General features: G+C 39.6%; 1 protein-coding gene across 3 annotated transcripts; it reads right to left on the reverse strand.

Annotated features, from left to right (window-relative positions):
- Nucleotides 1-1,758: 1,758 nt before the first annotated feature.
- On the reverse strand, nt 1,759-16,800 carry ARRDC3 (arrestin domain containing 3). Of its 3 annotated transcripts, none has more exons than XR_003253789.1 (8): nt 16,301-16,800; nt 12,095-12,176; nt 9,517-9,664; nt 8,138-8,240; nt 7,496-7,752; nt 6,921-7,083; nt 5,927-6,119; nt 1,759-4,536 (listed from the first exon to the last, which is right to left on the reverse strand). XR_003253789.1 is itself a non-coding variant. In XM_026067488.1 (8 exons), the coding sequence occupies exons 1-8, from the start codon at nt 16,578-16,580 to the stop codon at nt 4,480-4,482; spliced, it is 1,245 nt and encodes a 414-aa protein (XP_025923273.1). In that variant the 5' UTR covers nt 16,581-16,796; the 3' UTR covers nt 1,759-4,479. The 3 variants fall into 3 exon arrangements, 2 of the variants coding, with proteins under 2 accessions (XP_025923273.1, XP_025923284.1); XM_026067488.1 differs by having other exon boundaries at nt 5,927-6,081; nt 16,301-16,796; XM_026067499.1 differs by lacking the exon at nt 9,517-9,664 and having other exon boundaries at nt 5,927-6,081; nt 12,095-12,208; nt 16,301-16,385.
- Between the last annotated feature and the right edge of the window lie 44 nt (nt 16,801-16,844).

A 16,844-nucleotide genomic window follows, 5' to 3' on the forward strand; every position in this document is an offset into this window, starting at 1 on the left:
TTATTGGTTGATTTTTGGAAAACATGAAAGGCTTAAATTTAAAAAGGGATTAGAAAGCTCTTCTGTATTTTGGCTAGATAATTGTCAAAAAAATGTTGAACAATTTTGCAGCCTTGCCTGGTGTCTCTCAGAAGCGTAAGTACTGAAGCACTATAGTCTGTCATCTTTCTGTACATTTTTATGAATAGCTGATGTGGAAGAGCCATTATTTTAAATCATGATGTAACATGGATTTGTTTATGTGCATAGGTATTTTAATACTCAGAAATACGAAACATTGCATTTTCAAAGAAAATATTCAGATCTCAAAGAGTAAAACTTTGATAAGTTCCAGTTTTATAGTAATGGTGACAATATAAACCTAAGCCTAAAGGAATCCTAATTAGTAGTTCTGGTCTAAAAATGAGATTTCAAGAAAATGTTGCACAAAAATGCTAGAAGTGTGTGTCCTTGAAATGATATTGCAGATAATTTAAATTCTAACAAACATTGCCACATAGCATCAGGAACTTAGGTACTAAAAAGATTCGTGCTGGTATTAGAAAAAAAATTATTCTAATCATTGTTACTCAGTTATAAAGGAGTTCTAAGTATATGTGCATAATGAGAGAAAGAACCTTGTTTTTTGCATTTCCTCTTCCTTTGAACCAGAACTCAGATACAAATGATTAACTGTTTGTGTTATTAACATGAAAAAACCTTAAAACTGTCTTTCTGGATCTTCTGTAATTGGCAGTTACAAATTCAAAATTAAATTGAAATGCTCCATTTCACACAGGAATTCACACGTTCAGGAAGTCCTACTGTTCCTACTATACAAGGAGTTAAATCAAATGTTTCGGTTGTCCATATTAGCAGCATACACCATAAAACAGAGGGTATGGTGTTATGAAAAAGTAGTTATCTTCAATACCTTTAACACAAATACACAGGATCAGCATGTGCTGGACTCCTGAGACCCTGACTTCCAGCCTGTTGAACCTTCTCTTAGGTCAAATGACATTTTGATACCGAAGGATGATGATAATCCATTTTGTCAGAGGTTCAGCTGTGTGTGGTATGCGGAAGCAGGATGCCGCGGCAGGGCTTCAGTGCTGGAATGCTGTGGAGCTTTATTAATATCTTGCAAAGCTCTGCTGAGCAAAATGCAAACAGCACAGGGCCCTTTGCAACATTTGCTAACACTGGACATCCACGGGAACAATGAAAGGCATCTTTGCTGACCTCACGTCACCAAACCAACCTGCACATCGCAGCTGCCAACCACTGAGGTATCTGGCCTTTAAAATAATACCCCCTCCCCAATTTCCTCCCACCCCTACTAAAATGAACCCCCTCCCCTCCCAAAACCCCAAGCATTCGTAGTGGAAAGTACTAGACAACTTGAACAGGTCACTACAGTTACCRTGATGATACAAACATAGCGTCCTGGGAAGGTATTCCTGTAAACTATTGGTGTCTTCCGATGTAGGAAATTGTACTGTAGTTTCCTTTCTGGGACCTAGCCCTGAGAGGTCATTGATATAAATAAGAAAAAGGAACTGAGGGTGATGAAACACTGAGGGTGTTGTGCTTCATCAGTGGTGGTTCCAGAAATAGTTCTGCCAATGCAGTTTGATACATACTTAGTGTATGTATTCCTATAGTAATTTGATCCTTACAACCAGTACTTACTACATAGATATGTAATATATAAAAGGTTTGCACTGCATAAGTTTTATGGCTTACACTGAAAGCATTTAAAAGCCTTTTTTTTTWAAAAAAAAGAGTTTATTTTCCACAAGGAAGAGCAATAGGAAAAATTAAATTGTTTTCCACATATTGTTTTCTTGAAACAGAGTCTACAAGGACATATTCAGCACCAAAACTAAAAACAAAAAAAAAGAAAAGAGAAGTACAAACAGCCATAGAATATAATCTATAAAGCAAACATTAATATTGCACTTTGTTTCTCTAATGTTTGGATTTTACTTATTTTTTCCCTAATTCAGATCAGGATTCTATATCAAATACCGGGCTACAACTGTGAACCTCATGTTTTATAATGCTGAGAATTGACCAATATTTGTGGAAGAATAGTAATGCCTCTAAACAACTAACAAAATGGTTTAAATGGAAAGTCTTTATTTGATAGTTTTAGAATTTTTCACTCTGATCACAAAGGCTGTGATGCAATGCCAATTACTACAATATTGGTCAATCCTGCTTCATACGCAATTTTCCATTATACTGTGATAAGTACTTTAATGCTATGTATATCAGCAATTGTTCCCTAGTCTGTTAAAACAAAAACAAAAGGAAAAAAAAGTAAAACCACCAAATGCCCTTTTATGCCAACGATCCCATCAGCTCTTAAATTTTTTTTGTCTGGTTGGAGAGGGTACAGGAAAGGGACATTCACAAAACGGCCTAATAATGTAAGACATCACCCAATTTYCTTATTAGCCAGTATTCTTGCTTATCAAAGCCAAAACTTTCTAACTGAATCACTTAAAACGCGACTCGTGTTTATACTTTTTCACCCTGTTATCATTTTTGAAACATGAAATACCTTTCATGTTCTCATAAAGGCCACTTATGGAAAAGCCTATTTTGTCATTTTATGAAGCCTTAAAAACAAGGCAATTTTTCTAAAAATAAGCACCATGCAGAAACACCAGCTTTATTCTTCCCCTCCCTTCTGAGCTGTTTTATTGCACGAGGAGATACATGATGGATTAGATCCCAATTTGTTTAAACAGTCAATGCCAGAAGTGCATCCCTTTGTGAATAGTCTGTTACGTGATTTCTGAAAAGGGAAGCTGACTTTCCCAAGGCTCTAGCATGTTAAGTGCTGGTATTTGTATTACCAGATCTAATGGCTCCATCACACTCTTTCTCTTTCTTCACCTCCATCTTTGGGGTACGCTCAGGGAGTGAGTACTCTGTTTGTGTTCTGAATGAAAGTATGTTTAAAGTTATGGGGTTTTTGTTTTAAAGCTCTTGGGAGTAGCCCAGGAGATGCAATCATCAAAGTAATTCTCAGTTAACTAATATTTGAGTTCAGCTGGTAACACTGATATTCTGGCCCAGTTTCATTATACTTCTAGTCATAGTATTTTTACAGTATCATAAACCCTGAAGATAATACAAAGTGCACAAACTGAGCTGTCTTTTACAATAGTCTAAGCTCATCTTATAGTCTGAAATATACTTTCTATTAGAGACTCCTTATATAAAGGTATAGAATTTTTGGTGATTAGGTAACTACGTAAAAAAATAAATTTACTTTCCCTTTCATCCCTACTAGTTGAGAAATCTCTCTGCCCATGAATCCCAGACAGTGTATGACTATGTCCTTTTAAAATTCTTTTGACTCTTAGCCAGTGTCTGCTGGTGCTGCTTTCACTTGTGCCTTTTATTTATTTATTTTTTAAAGCTTCACAACTTGACCATCTTTTTCTTAACATAGGAAGTTAAGAAGGGAATGCAGGTGGGTTTTGTAACTTTTGTGTATGTCCCTATTCCAAATCCCCCTCTCAAGAAAAGAACAAAAACAGAACACAAACACAAAACAAAAAAAGTAACTCAACAGTGCAACGTAACAAAACAAATAGCATTCCAACAGTTTGGCAAGTGATGAGTTCACCTGAGATTAAGTGATTTTTAGGCAGTCTGTAATAAAAATGCTGCTTTGTGATAATAGTAGAAAGGCAACAAATTTTTAAAAGAAATCAAGAAGGTATACAATCCTGACAGAGTCTTATTAGTTTCCTTCTGTTACCTCCCCCCTACCCCACCCCCACATATCTGTTGCTTATCTACTACAGTAGGCTGCAAAACATACAGCAAGAAGGATTGGCTTGAAGGCATTTGATGTTTGTAAATAAATCCACAATAGGATCCAAGCTGAAGAGGTGATACATGATCAGCCTATTAGAACAATTCTGAGCATGTGCATATGCAGGTAAAGTCCAGGCTACATTAAATTAAAAAAAAAAAAAAAAAGTCAGTGCATTTGTCAAAGTCTTTGTCGCTGTTTTTTTTGTCAAAGCTTTCTTTTGCTCCTTGTTGTGCAGACCACGAACAAGTAAGAGGGGGTAACAACAGTCAGGCATAAATGAGAAAAAGCTGTAGTGACACCAAACTGCACAATGTAAGCAATGAGCATGTGCAAATTTTCAAATCATAATAGGAAGCCATCCCTCTCTTACAACGTGGTGAGTGTTTTGACACACATGACTGTAGGCTAGTAAGGCTGCTCCTAGTATGTGCCAGTATTTAAGGGGGAAAAAAAGCTCAGGTCTTCAAGCATGTGGAGCAGCCCTATGATGTTGCTGTAGGCTTCTAAGCATGATCACAGGTTGTTTTCATTTGTTCACCATACAGGCAAGAGCAATATCACTTCCTTTGAAAGTGTGTCTCCACTATGACGCCTTGATCTTCAACACGGCAGATATGATTCAAAACCCAAGTCAAGTCAGCTTATTATGGATTTCTTCAACGAGAGGGGCAAGATGGTCTGTCATCTGTGGGCTGATCTGGGTTTGGATCAATCTAACCAAAAGGGGTGGGGGAGGTGGAAAAAAAAGACATTTTAGAATCAATTGCTAGAGATAAATCAGAATTCACATGTTTAAGCAAATTATAACAATACATGGTATTCCCAATCCAAAGGTTATGAAACAAATGATAAACTTCTGGTCATTGAAACTTGGATAAAATTAATAGAAGCATTCATATTAAATGGAAGATTTTAAACTACAGGTTTATAACAACTTAAGGATAAGCACAAAGAACTAATACCAAACATAAAAAAAACAAAAAAACAAAAAAAACCCTGATTTACTCCAGAAGGATGACACATGTATTACTAAAAATGTTATCTAAGAAACATTTAATTCATTTGAGAAATTGGGAAGTTTTGCTTGAAAAGGCAGAAAGTTATCAGTAAAAAGTAATTCTACTTTTAAAATAGTTAATCCTCAATATCCCATGAGATGTTTCAAAAGCTCATGTGGTCCTAGACCTTACTCTTCTTCCTTTCCTCAAAGGAGCAGGGGAAACAACCTGCTAGCTTAGGTCTCCAGACTGGATGGTAAGACTAGTTTTAAGTGTGCAGCCTTTTAGGCAACATTGTATCAGTTAACTTTATACAACTTTTTGTTGTTGTTAAAGTTGTTTAAATTTTTGTTAAAAAATTTAAAGTTAAAAAAATACTTCTAAATCTTGGAGTACTTAAAATGAAAAGGACTAAAGAGTTGTACTCCAGAGTTAAGCTACAGCAGAGCCCTCAGGGAAGTCTCTAGCACACAAAGAATTCCCCCCTCTCCCCACTTTGTAGTGTTAGTGTTTCAAGGGGGAAGTGTGTGGGTGGGGGGCAAGGAGAGAAAAAAAACCCCAACAACATAATACATAATGCTGTTTGCTTAAAGTGGGAGAATTCAGGCAAAGATTTAGCCAAAGGGGACAGTATTTTTCTTTTGTTCTATACCACTGCTTCTTCTTGAAAAATATGCTGATATCTTACAAAATATGTTTACATTTTATAGAGAGAAAAGGAGGGGAATAATGAACAAAAAAAACCCACAACACTTTATAGTCTAATACTTTCTGTAAATTTCTAAGGAGTGCTGCCAAGAAAAATTAACTTCCAGGCCTGCAAAGGCACTTGACAGAGCACCTTTCAAACATAAGGCAAAGGTGATGTAAAAAAGCGTGTGTAACCCATGCTATGAAACAGACATGGAAAAGTCTTGATGATTCATCTGCATCTTGCTAAAGGGTGTGTGGTGGGGGGGTGGCAGGAAGGCAGCTTGTTTCCTTTTCCTCACTTTAGTGGTTTCTCCTAATTTTAGGAAAGAGAAATATCTTCCTAGATTTATTCCACAAGAGAAAATTCAGACAAACAATAAATTAATCATCATATTCCATCTAATATACCTACTTCTGAATAGAGGGGTGGAGGCAGAAAACGAAACTCCTGGATGTATGCAAATAATGGTCCTTGAAGTGCTCTCTCAAAATCATCACAAGCAGCTATGGGTGCAAGGCTGGACTGTCTCTGTTCCTCTGTGACCACTTCTGCATAGCTAGGAGGTGCTGAAGGGAAAAGGTACACGCAGTTCGAACAACAAGTTCTTATGCATGTCAAAATATATAACATGATAAATATTATACTTTCATCATTATAAAAAGCATCTGCAGATAGGTAAAAGAGTTCAGTGACTTTTTTTTTTTTAAATTGTTGAACACAAAAGTGACCTAGACAATTTCATTTTATTCTAAGATTAAGCTTATGTTCAAAAACAGACTGACCACTGTGTATTGTGGCTTAATTATCCCCTTAATTTAAGCGTACCAAGGATGCTGTATTTTCCGTACAGGCAGAAATGACAGAACATTACAATCCTCTGGATTCCAGAAATCTCAGTCTAGTATTTGTACTTACAAAATAGTATGTTCACTAAGTATGTGAAAACAGAGGGAAGGAGATATAGTTCCTCCTCTGGCCAGAAGGGAGATACTCTATAGAAAAGAACTATACCACCTTTTCAGAAAGCCCTGGCTACAAAGGCTGGCAAGAGACCGAGGAACTGCTAATATTATGGGCTGTAATGCCTTATAAGCAAGGATGCAACTGGAATACTGAAGGTGAAAGTAATGAAATTCTACACAGATACAACAGCATCCTATGCCTTCACTTCTACCAGGTTCCAAGGCAGTTTGATTTCCCTGCCTTTCCTAGGCAGAAAGGCGATGAGGGAGGAAACTCTGTTCCTCTACATAAAACAGGTGGCAAGGGAACACCCACAAAGGATTTCCTGTGGGCACTGCTATGGAAGGACAGAATGTGGTTCTGTTAGCAAGACAGCAATGAATAAACAGACAAACATCAAAACAGAACAGCAAATTGCTTTGGATTTGTATTGTCAAGTTACCTTCTGGTCTTTCAGGCAGGGTCAGACCAAGCCAATTCATGTTCATGCTACACTGGCTGCTCACACTTGATGTTCTGCTACCAAACGGGTGTAGAGGAATGGTACCAATGACCAGTGGTAAGTTAAGGAATAAATCCATGGCTCCTGGAATATCAACATACACCTGAAGAAAAATAAAAAGAGAAAGAAACATGAGTTTGTGTCAGCACTTCATGAGACTAAGTTTTTCTTCCCATGGAAGTTTCTATGAGGAACTTGTTTCTAATTGTCTCTTTTAGGGCCTATGCCCCTATGGAGTTATAAACTCTCAGAGTTAATGGAAGCTCGACATTCTTAACATGAGGCCTCACATGGAAATGCAGTCTACTCATGACACGTTTGTTTGGCTGACACACAATTATTTTAAGAACTTGCATGATTTGAACCAAATTCACTTACAGATCTCTTGTCGGGACACTAATACTAGGACATGTATTTCTTTTGTAACTGATTAGCAAAAAACACTTTTGTTAGGAATTTGTATGGAATGATGGAAATTACTCATACTTGAGAATGGAACAGACCATCCAACATACCATTAGTGAATACTCCACACGGATTATACTACAGTCAAGGATTGAAGGGGAAACAGGTGGAATTTTCAACACTTTGCCATTCCAGGTTTCTGTTTTGCCAGACGACAGGGACTCCCCACGCAGGCTGGCAACAAGCTGTTTGACTTCCTTCATTTTCCCTTTGGCATAGAATGCCTGTGTTTGGTAAATGGCTGCCTTTGGCACCACCATACGGGAAGAGCAGTTCTCAATCTCAGCAAAGATCTGAATTGATTCACCTGAAACAAAACAGAATTTCAAGTTCTCTTTACATTTACAAGGCGGCTTAAGCAAACTGTCAGAGTCTATATAGTTATAATGCACTAGACCTTGCCATCACTACTCTACCTGGAAAAACATCCACTGATGCTAACGAGAGCAAGATCACCATACGCTAATCTAAAACAAAAATGTACAAGTCTAACAGAAGCAGATGTCCTTCAGCAATCTGGAGATAGAACTAGTGCTGTCTGTTTTACTTTACAATATTCTGAGGCGATTGCTGAATGTGGACTGAAGTGGTAAAAATAGCCTTAATATTTCATTTATAGAAAACCCGTAAGTACAAACTGTAGTTTTAAAAGGGAAGGAGAAACATTTCCTATAATTACTTCTGTTACGTACCTGGGGTGTAGCCCTTCCTTTCAATTTTGGCACTTAAGGATATTGGGCCTGAGGTACAAAACCAACAACAGAGAGTCTTTTCTTTTGTGCCTGCTTGGGGTGACTGCAAGAAAAGAATAAAATTGCCCATTAAATTAAGAGTTCAGTGAAACTCATCAGCTATTTTAATCAACACAAAAATAATCATTTTCATAATATACTTATTATATATTTTTAGAAACAAAACTAGTTCTATTCATAGGAAAAATATGAAGCAATTTAAATGGTATTATGCAGATAAAATTTTGTCTTAATTCCACTGCTGCATTAACACTGCTTTTTTCTCCCACCCATGGGATCCTCCATACTATAGTCATACTTAGAACTTTTTTTTTTTAATAATTAAAATAAATACTGGATAGCTTAAAATAAAATGCTTTATAGCCTACACATCCTAACATACTGTTGGCAGAGCTTTTCATTTAATTATCAGTAAATTAGAACATCTTCCCACTTTTCATTACACTGCATTTCAGAAACAAAGTAACTAAGCCAAACTACTGTAATCTTGACTCCTGCTATTTCCTCAGTTTCTGTCTCTTCTATATTAAACAGACTTTGTTATTTTACATGAAATGAGGATTAAGGGCTTGATCCAAAGCCCATTAAAGTCAAATGGGAGTCCTTTGATTTTAATGGAGTTTGTGCAAGGCCAAGGTCCCTTTGCAAGTCTGATTTTTCACCCATACACACAAGAAACCTATTTCAATGGACTTTGTTTTAAAATTTATTTTTTTCCATAGATTAGAATTTGAGGAAGGGAAAAAAAGAAAGGGATTTTAGGCCAGATTGAAATTAAATCCTCATTGAAAGCAGTTGTGATATTAAAGTAATTTTAATAAAATGAAATTTCAGAAAGTTTATACAGAATTGTGATAATTTCTCCCCATCAGTAGAAAGTTATTCATATGGAAATTATCAATTATGCACTGCAGTACATTTTTTTTACTTTGCATTTTTAAGTTAGCAGTCTCTCACTGAAATATTTTTATGAGTTGCACTGTTCCTTCCATAGATTATTCCTTATTTAAAATCAAAGAGGAACAGTTCATAGAAATTCTCCTTGTGAGTAAGATTTTATAATTTATTATCAATTTAAACTGACAAATGCATTTACATCTTATGTTTTGTTAAAAATTAAGCAACTCTGTACAGAATAATTTAGCTTTCAAAATACCAGCAGTTAAAGAGTTGCTAAACTGAAATAATGTTTAAAAGATCAGCTGTAGTTAAACTAGCAAATAAATATTAGATAAATTAGATGTTGATGTTGTTTTGGTCACTGTACTTCATTATTTGTATGCCAGAAACAAAGAATGAGTAATTCTGTCAATTCTTACCAGTAATGAAGGAGTGTTGATATCTATATGTTCAAAGACTGTAAATTCCTTCTTTAATTTTACTGGTAGAAGCCAAGGCCTATGCAATTCGGCTTTCACCCAATAGCGCACACTGCCATGTCTGCCTTCGAATGAGGTAGCAAGTGGTCTGTGCAGGACACAAAGGTCAAAATTGAGTAAAGTCTTTATCTCTCTTTCTAATAATGATACAATTGATCAGATTAGGAAGTACTATGTTGAACTGTATTTTCAATGCATCATAATATTTAATTAAGCATAACTTATTTGCAAAGTTTCCATATCTCAGAAAATTCAAGATTAAAGTTGGGAGAAAAAATCATCTCCAATTCATCCAACAGTAGTTTTGTAAAAATTTTAAGAATCGATGAAAGAATTGTGCTAGAAAATGCCAGAAGAGTACACATTTCCTTTAAACTTAAGAGGCCACTTTCAAGTCTAGAATGCTGCATGACATTTTAAGGCGTTTAATATTACCAACTCAAAATTAGCATTAGTAGCAGTCAATTATTGTTTGGGATATTGTATTTTGTAAATAATTATGTATTGTTTACTTGGCTGGTATCTCAGTGTCTGGTTTATTTTAGCTGCAACTAAGCACTTTTGTCATTTTTTTCGCCTTAAGCAGGGTAGTTAAACATCTCAATTTAGAGCTCTGAATAGAGAGAGGCTATTTTGAGTATCTTCTAATTTCCCTCTACTCTGAGGAGGCCATCTTAAAATATTAATTAAAAAAAAAACCCAAAAAACAAAAAACCACACAACTCTGGAAGACAAAGGAAGTCCTTTTTGGGAGCTGGAGGAAGAAAAGGCATGGAAAGGGGGTCCAAACCTTTCAGCATCACCTTCTTCTGCAACATTGTAAAATGAAGGACATAAAATCTTTCTACTTCAGTTATCTCAACAGTACTTTTCTTTCCAAAACTTATTTTTTTAAGATCAGAGTAGGAATTTTTATGTTGTACTATATTTTTGAATGCATCATAACATATAAATTAAGCATAAGTTACTTGCAAAACTTCCCTATTTTCTACAGTTAACACTGGCTGTGCTAGGACTTTACTAAAATGATTCTTTGATATACAGGTTTGACATGTCTATTTGTACATCTGAAACATATCTTTGGTAAAAATCATCTAAATGAAATGATTTTCTAATCAGTCTTCAATGTTTCATCCTGCCCCAGTATCCTTTAGGGCAAAATCAATAAAGCAAGTCCATGCCTTGTTTCTTCCACCATTGCTTTATAGTTTGTTTTGTTTTAAATGAATTTTGGTAATAGTCTAAGGATACAAAATAGTAAGTAGACAGTGTCAAACTATTGTTCGTCAGGCCTTCAGGCGTTTACTACCAGCCTTCATTTTCTTAGTATTATCAGAAGCTAGTTTCACAGTATTCCTTCAAATCACTTAAGAGCTTTAGTATTTTGACCAATGCTTGTGGTGTTTTACTGGTCATTTATTTAATCTCAGACTAAATACTCCACGTATACTGTTTGTGTTTTCATATTTAAATATCCCTTCCAACTTAAGGGAAGATCAATATTATCCTTCCTTATTACTTCTTGTAGTTGAGATTTTCATCTCAATGTTAAATTGACTTCTAAAAATCTCTACACACATAGCACTCTTAAGTGTCCCAGTAACCTCTACTGTAAAACCCTGTACTATTCACTTTGAAACTGACCTGTAAAAACATCATCTGCAGGTTCTGCTAAAGCCAGCACCTCTAATAAACAAATGGTTTATTAGCTTTAATATTAGATATTAGCCTACTTTAGTACAGCATTCTGCCAACATTTTCAACCTCACTGACTTCAAAGATTGCCTTTTACAGTAAAAGGCTCCTCTTCCTCCCTTTTTTCCCCATCCATTTCCAGACTCTCTCTGTTCCTTAGTATTTAATTTTCGTGTTTTAGCCAATTTCCATGTTGGAAATTTCCATGTTTCCTCTATGTATGTCTTCTCTTCACAATGTCTGTGTTGGACAGGGGTGTGTGTGGGGTGGGAGGGTGGTATATGTAGCCATCTTAACACTTCTTTTGCATAAAGGCCAGCCTGAGTACATACATGCTATTTAAACTAGAACAATCTCCTCTTTTGTTCAAATGTTGTTAAACTTGCCACATCTGTCGCAGACTGAGCCCAAACAATTAAGCTGTGATCTTATCACTAGTTCTGCTGGTCTGCATGGCTCCAGTAAAATCTTGGGTCAGTTGGAAGGTATCTCAGCCACTCTGCAGGACTCAAATGACAGTTCAATTCCCCTCCATTCTCCTGGGGAGGAGTAAAATATTGCAAGGCACAATGAGTCAACAGACCTTGGTCAAAAGAGAGTACCAACTGGGCAGCAAAGAGCTCCTGTTTTGTTGAAAAACTGTTTACCAGCATAAAAGCAACCTCTTCAGTTTAATGAGATTATGTCCTCTGTTGCATGTCTGAGCACAATTCCTACTACCATTGAAAAGGTTTCCCCTCCACCCACAACAAGATTTTTTCTTAGGCAGGTATGTATCTTGGCCTTCTCTCACACAACCTGAGTAGTGCTTGTGGGTACTTACGTCTGTGGAAGCTCAAAGCTGAATGCATATTCATGCCTTCCTGAATGAATAGTGTGAAGGCCTTCTTCAGAATTGTCATCATCTAGGAGGGAAAAACCCAATATGCTATTCCACCTGTAAACATTTTACACAGCATAATATATTATATAGGTTTCTTTTTCAGAGTAAAGGGGACTTATACACTCATTACAATACTTAAGAACATGGTATCCCATAAACAAGTATCTCCAGTCCATTTGTATCAACTGCTAGATGTAAGGCCACAAAACTTTTAAAGGTAGGTAATGTAGCCAGGTTCATCTTACATAAAAGCAGAGGTTAACTTGTTTTATTATTCGCTGCTGAATACTGGCATAGTTGTAAATGCTGCCATTTCAAGCTCTGCTTGAAAGATCTGTACTGGAAATCACGTTTTCCAACATGATTTTTAGTTCAAAACTTAAATAAAGTAGAGCTTTCTCTTTAATAATATTAAGCGATTTAATACTTGGTATGAAGTTTGCTCCATAAGATAAATTTAGTAATTCAGCTTTTTATCTTCTGCCTAGCAACAGTGTCCAGAAGTTAATGAGAGAGAGACAGACAAACTGACAGACAAACGGGGGGAGGGGGGAGGAGGAAGAGGTGTACATGCACCACCTAGAAAGTACCAGGCAAATTCAGGAGCATAGGAGGTGGAAAGCTGTCCAATTAATGTTGTTTAGAGCTATTCTATAAAAAACTGAAGGTTTAGCTGGATCTTGCTTGTATAGCTAAGACCCAATTCCTAATGCCAACAAGAAAGCTGACTTTTGTTTATAGTCATGATTCTCTGTATTGCTTTAAATGCTCCAACAAATTTGTGGCTTATTCTGATATAATTACCATAACACCAGAAAAATGCTAACTTCATCAAAATATAAAGTTACTTGTGAGAAAATAACTGAGTATCTCATATACAAAAGGACTGGAATAATAAATACAGTGGGACTATGCAAAAGCAGTTGCTTAAAATCTTAAACATCATGGAGGAACACAGGCACATTTAAAAATTTGCAGTTCCTATTGTCCTACAAAAACGCTGATGCTCCAATTTCTTTAGTGCACCAGAAACGCTGAAACAAACCTATGGCGAGCAACCTAAAAACCCCCACTAGAACAGCATTTACAAAAATGCGTCTTCAGTGTGTAGCGTCGCAAAGAATCTCGAAGACAGGCTGAAAGTGCACCACAATGCGTGTTTGTGTGTGTGTGTATATATATATATATATATATATTTACACTTGCGAGTTTTTATTTATTAAAAAAAATATATCTTTCCCTTGCACAGAAGTTTTTCTTCCCTTCCTTCCTTCTCTTTCTTTCTGCCAGCTCAGCAGTCCCACTGAGCCTGAGCGGCAGCAGCAGAACTGTGGTAAACAAGTGCTGAGCTGTCAATCACGGACTAGGCTGGAGCAGGAGAGGACCGGCCTAAACCGGCGCGAGCAGATCCCCAGCCAGCCAGCCAGCCGCTCATATACATACAGTATACATTACACCCCGCCGCATTTGCTCAGCAGCTCCGCTCGCAGCCTAGCCTGGCGGCCGGGGGAGGAGGGAGGCGGAGGCGCCGCCCGCCCCTCACCTTCCGGTCTGCTCGCAGCGCCGCGCCGTTGGCTCGGCTCGCGGCTGCCCCGCGCTACGTGCGAGGCGGCCCCCGCGCCCCCCGACCGTTACTGAGGCAGCTGGGAGGGGGAGGGGAGGCGGCGGAGTGAGGGACGTGACCGGCCGCAGAGCGCCGTGTCCCGGCGGCCGCCGTGCCCGCAGCGCCGCTGGCTGCCCGGCCGTTACGGCCTCTGCCCTCCCCCGAGAGGGGCTTTCCCAAGAGAGAGGGGCGCCGCGCCCAGGACCCCCGAGCCCCCCTCCCCGCCAAGGCCGTGGCTGCCAGGTAGGCCCTCTCACCGCCAGCAGCGCCGGGGGCATGGCGCCCCCCTGGCAGAGCGGCGCCCCGGCCTCGGTTTCAGCACGCCCGGAGCGACCCGAGGGCAGGCGGAGAGGCCCCACCGAGGCCGCGACCGGATCCCTAGCGGGGGGGGGGGGGGCCGTGGGGCAGCACCAACTGGCGAGCGGAGGACCTGCCCCCGGCCTCCCAGCGAGGTAAACTGGGACTGCTCAGGGCACGACGAGGGTCCCCACCCCGCCCCCGTGCGCACTCCGCCGCCTGCTTGGGAAGGGGGGGCCGAGGTGCCCCTTCCCCTCGGTTCCGGACGGCGCCGGCCGGAGGCCGCCCTCGCTTCGCAAGCCGGAGTGGAGGCAAAGGAACCTGCTCTCTCAGCCGCCCCCCCCCCGCGCCCCAGCCGCCGCCAATCAGCGGCTGGCATCGCCTTAGCAACAGGCTAACAAACCTCGGCAGGCCAATGACGGGGCGGGCGCGGGGCGTGGCCTCCGGGACGAAGCTAGGCTGAGCGGCGGCGAGCTAAGTCATTGAAACTCCGCGCGGCGCTCTAGGCGCTAGCAGTCGCTGCCCGGCTGCGGGGACAGAGGGGCAGCGGCTGCCCCCGCGGGCCGCCCGGGCTTTCGCACGCCGGAAGGGTGCGAGCCCTGTGCCCCTTCTGCCCGAGCGTGTAATATCTGTCCCTTCCCTCCAGTCTTTTGTTCCCTTTCCAGCCAAAAAGGAAGCCCTTTCCATCGGTGTCAGCACTTGGATCTACAACCCGCGTGCAAAGTCACTGACGCTGCTTAAGCGTCAAGTTGGGAGCAGTTGGGTTGCCCTCCTACTTGTAAGCATGCACCCTGCCATGAAAGGCTCATGCATGTTTGCACGTTTCTGTCAGCTGTAAACTGGAAGTGAATTAAGTTTCTCATCAGCGAATTATCTCCCAGACAGTAACATAAAGAACGTTTCAGCTACAGGCCACCTCGTTAGTGACCTATACTTGCTTGCATCACATTAGCATAATTAGAAAACTCAGCCCTGCTATAGTATTTATTTCAAAAAATGCCTTATAATAGGCTCAATGCAATTTGTAGTCAAACTTCTTTAAAAATTACATTTCTTCCTAAAAAAGGAAGGGGAAATAGCCTATTCATGCACCGATCTCTGCAGTAAATATGCTGCATATTAAAAAAAAAAGCAACCAAATTACATAACCAGTTTAAACATTATTTTCTTGTGCTAGGAATTAAGTCATCGCCACCACCTGACGCGTGTAACCAATCTGCGGAGAGGAGAAGGAGCACCCCCTCCCTCTCCCCAGGACTGGTCCCAAACAGGATTGAACCGCTTCTAACAAAGGGTGGAAACTTCAGAAAAACAAGCTTAGAGTCCCCTATACACAATGTAACACAATGTAACCCTGCGAACAATAGATTAACAAACCGAACACCCGCACTCCCCCTCACAGTGTGTTACCCCCTTTTCCATACCCAAAATAAGGGAATTTGCAGGGCACTTTACGTTTCTATCGGGCTTGGCAAACCAGGTTTTCATTGAATGCAGGTTCCAGAACTCCCCAACTTAGAAATGATACTCCCATTATACAATTAAGGACTTTTATTTGGTCTTTTGGACAGATCTTTACATCTGAGTCTCCCACACAGGGGCTTAATAAGAGAAATTAAAGGTAATTTACGAATTTACTAGTAGTTTAGAGCAAAGGACGGGGGGGGTATTACACGTGGGGTGATGATAGCATATGTCAAAATAAGCCACAGGGAATCTTCTATCTGCCAAAAATGATCCATCTTTAAAAATCATCACATATCAGTCTGAAAAGCAGAACTGTATCTATAATGTGTCAAAAAGTCTAGCTTTATGTTCTAATTATATTTCACGATTTGATAGGCTGTTACCAGAAAAGTCATTTACTGCATATCTGGTTTTGATTTTTTATTTTCCCCACAGAAAAAAAACAAATCTTGCTAGTATCACTATGACAAAACGATACTGCATTTTAAAGATACAGTGTTGATTAATTGCAAATCCTTATGAAAAAGCTCTGTTAAAGGGCAGGTAGTTTAAGAAAGTCCTGCTTGCAGGCACTTTGCAGATGCATCTCAGTACAGTTTTAACATTAAGTAAATGTCCATATAATGGAACAAAAATCCCGAGAAGGTAGTCTGCATCTTCTCATCTTTAGTAGATTTTATAGGCTACATGTTAAAAAGGGATAAACCAAGACGATGCAAAGATGCGTCCTTTTCTAGCAAAATGTCTGCATATAGTGAATTAATAAGTAAAAATCTTACCTCTTTCGTGCCCAATTAGGATGTCCTTATGGTTGAAATATTCTACTTCTTCAGTGTAATTTTGTGTATAGGCAGTGTTGGATCCAGCATTTCTAGATTCAGTCCAACGTACTTTTGCATGTCCTCTTGCATGAATTTTAAGAGATTTTACTCTAATTTCCCCAGTAACTTCTAAATTGACCCTTCCTGAGACTGTGTCCCCGCTAGAATAGACGGGGACATTGCTGTCATTGAGACAGTCAAAGCTTATTGTCAAACTCTTCACCTTCCCCAGCACCATGTTTTATAACAAAGTGTATAAAAATATACTGTAAGAAAAAAAAAAAGTCAAGATCTCATATAAAATGCGATCTTCACCTTACACTGATCAAGCCTCTGCCGTGCAAAGAGCTTGCCGGCAGGATCAGCGTGTCCCCTACCAGCCCGTCATCGGGATTGCCTGGAAAGCCCCAGCCCTGGCTGCTGCCGCTGCGGCGGGCGGGCGGGCGGGCGGCGCGGCGCAGCTGCCCGGCGCTCTGGTCTCCCTACAAAGACGGCTGCGTGC

The sequence above is a fragment of the Apteryx rowi genome, unplaced genomic scaffold (genome assembly GCF_003343035.1).
Source record: "Apteryx rowi isolate R43461 unplaced genomic scaffold, aptRow1 scaffold_104, whole genome shotgun sequence".
Lineage (NCBI taxonomy): Eukaryota > Metazoa > Chordata > Aves > Apterygiformes > Apterygidae > Apteryx > Apteryx rowi.

Bases quoted from the DNA above. Each gene is read 5' to 3' on its own strand.
- ARRDC3 (XM_026067488.1), bottom strand. From the start codon at position 16,580: ATGGTGCTGGGGAAGGTGAAGAGTTTGACAATAAGCTTTGACTGTCTC. The intron at 9,665-12,094 runs GTAAGTACCCAC...TGTCCTGCACAG, and splicing joins AGCTTTGAGCTTCCACAGAC to ACCACTTGCTACCTCATTCG. The intron at 8,241-9,516 runs GTAAGAATTGAC...CTTTTCTTGCAG, and splicing joins TCAACACTCCTTCATTACTG to TCACCCCAAGCAGGCACAAA.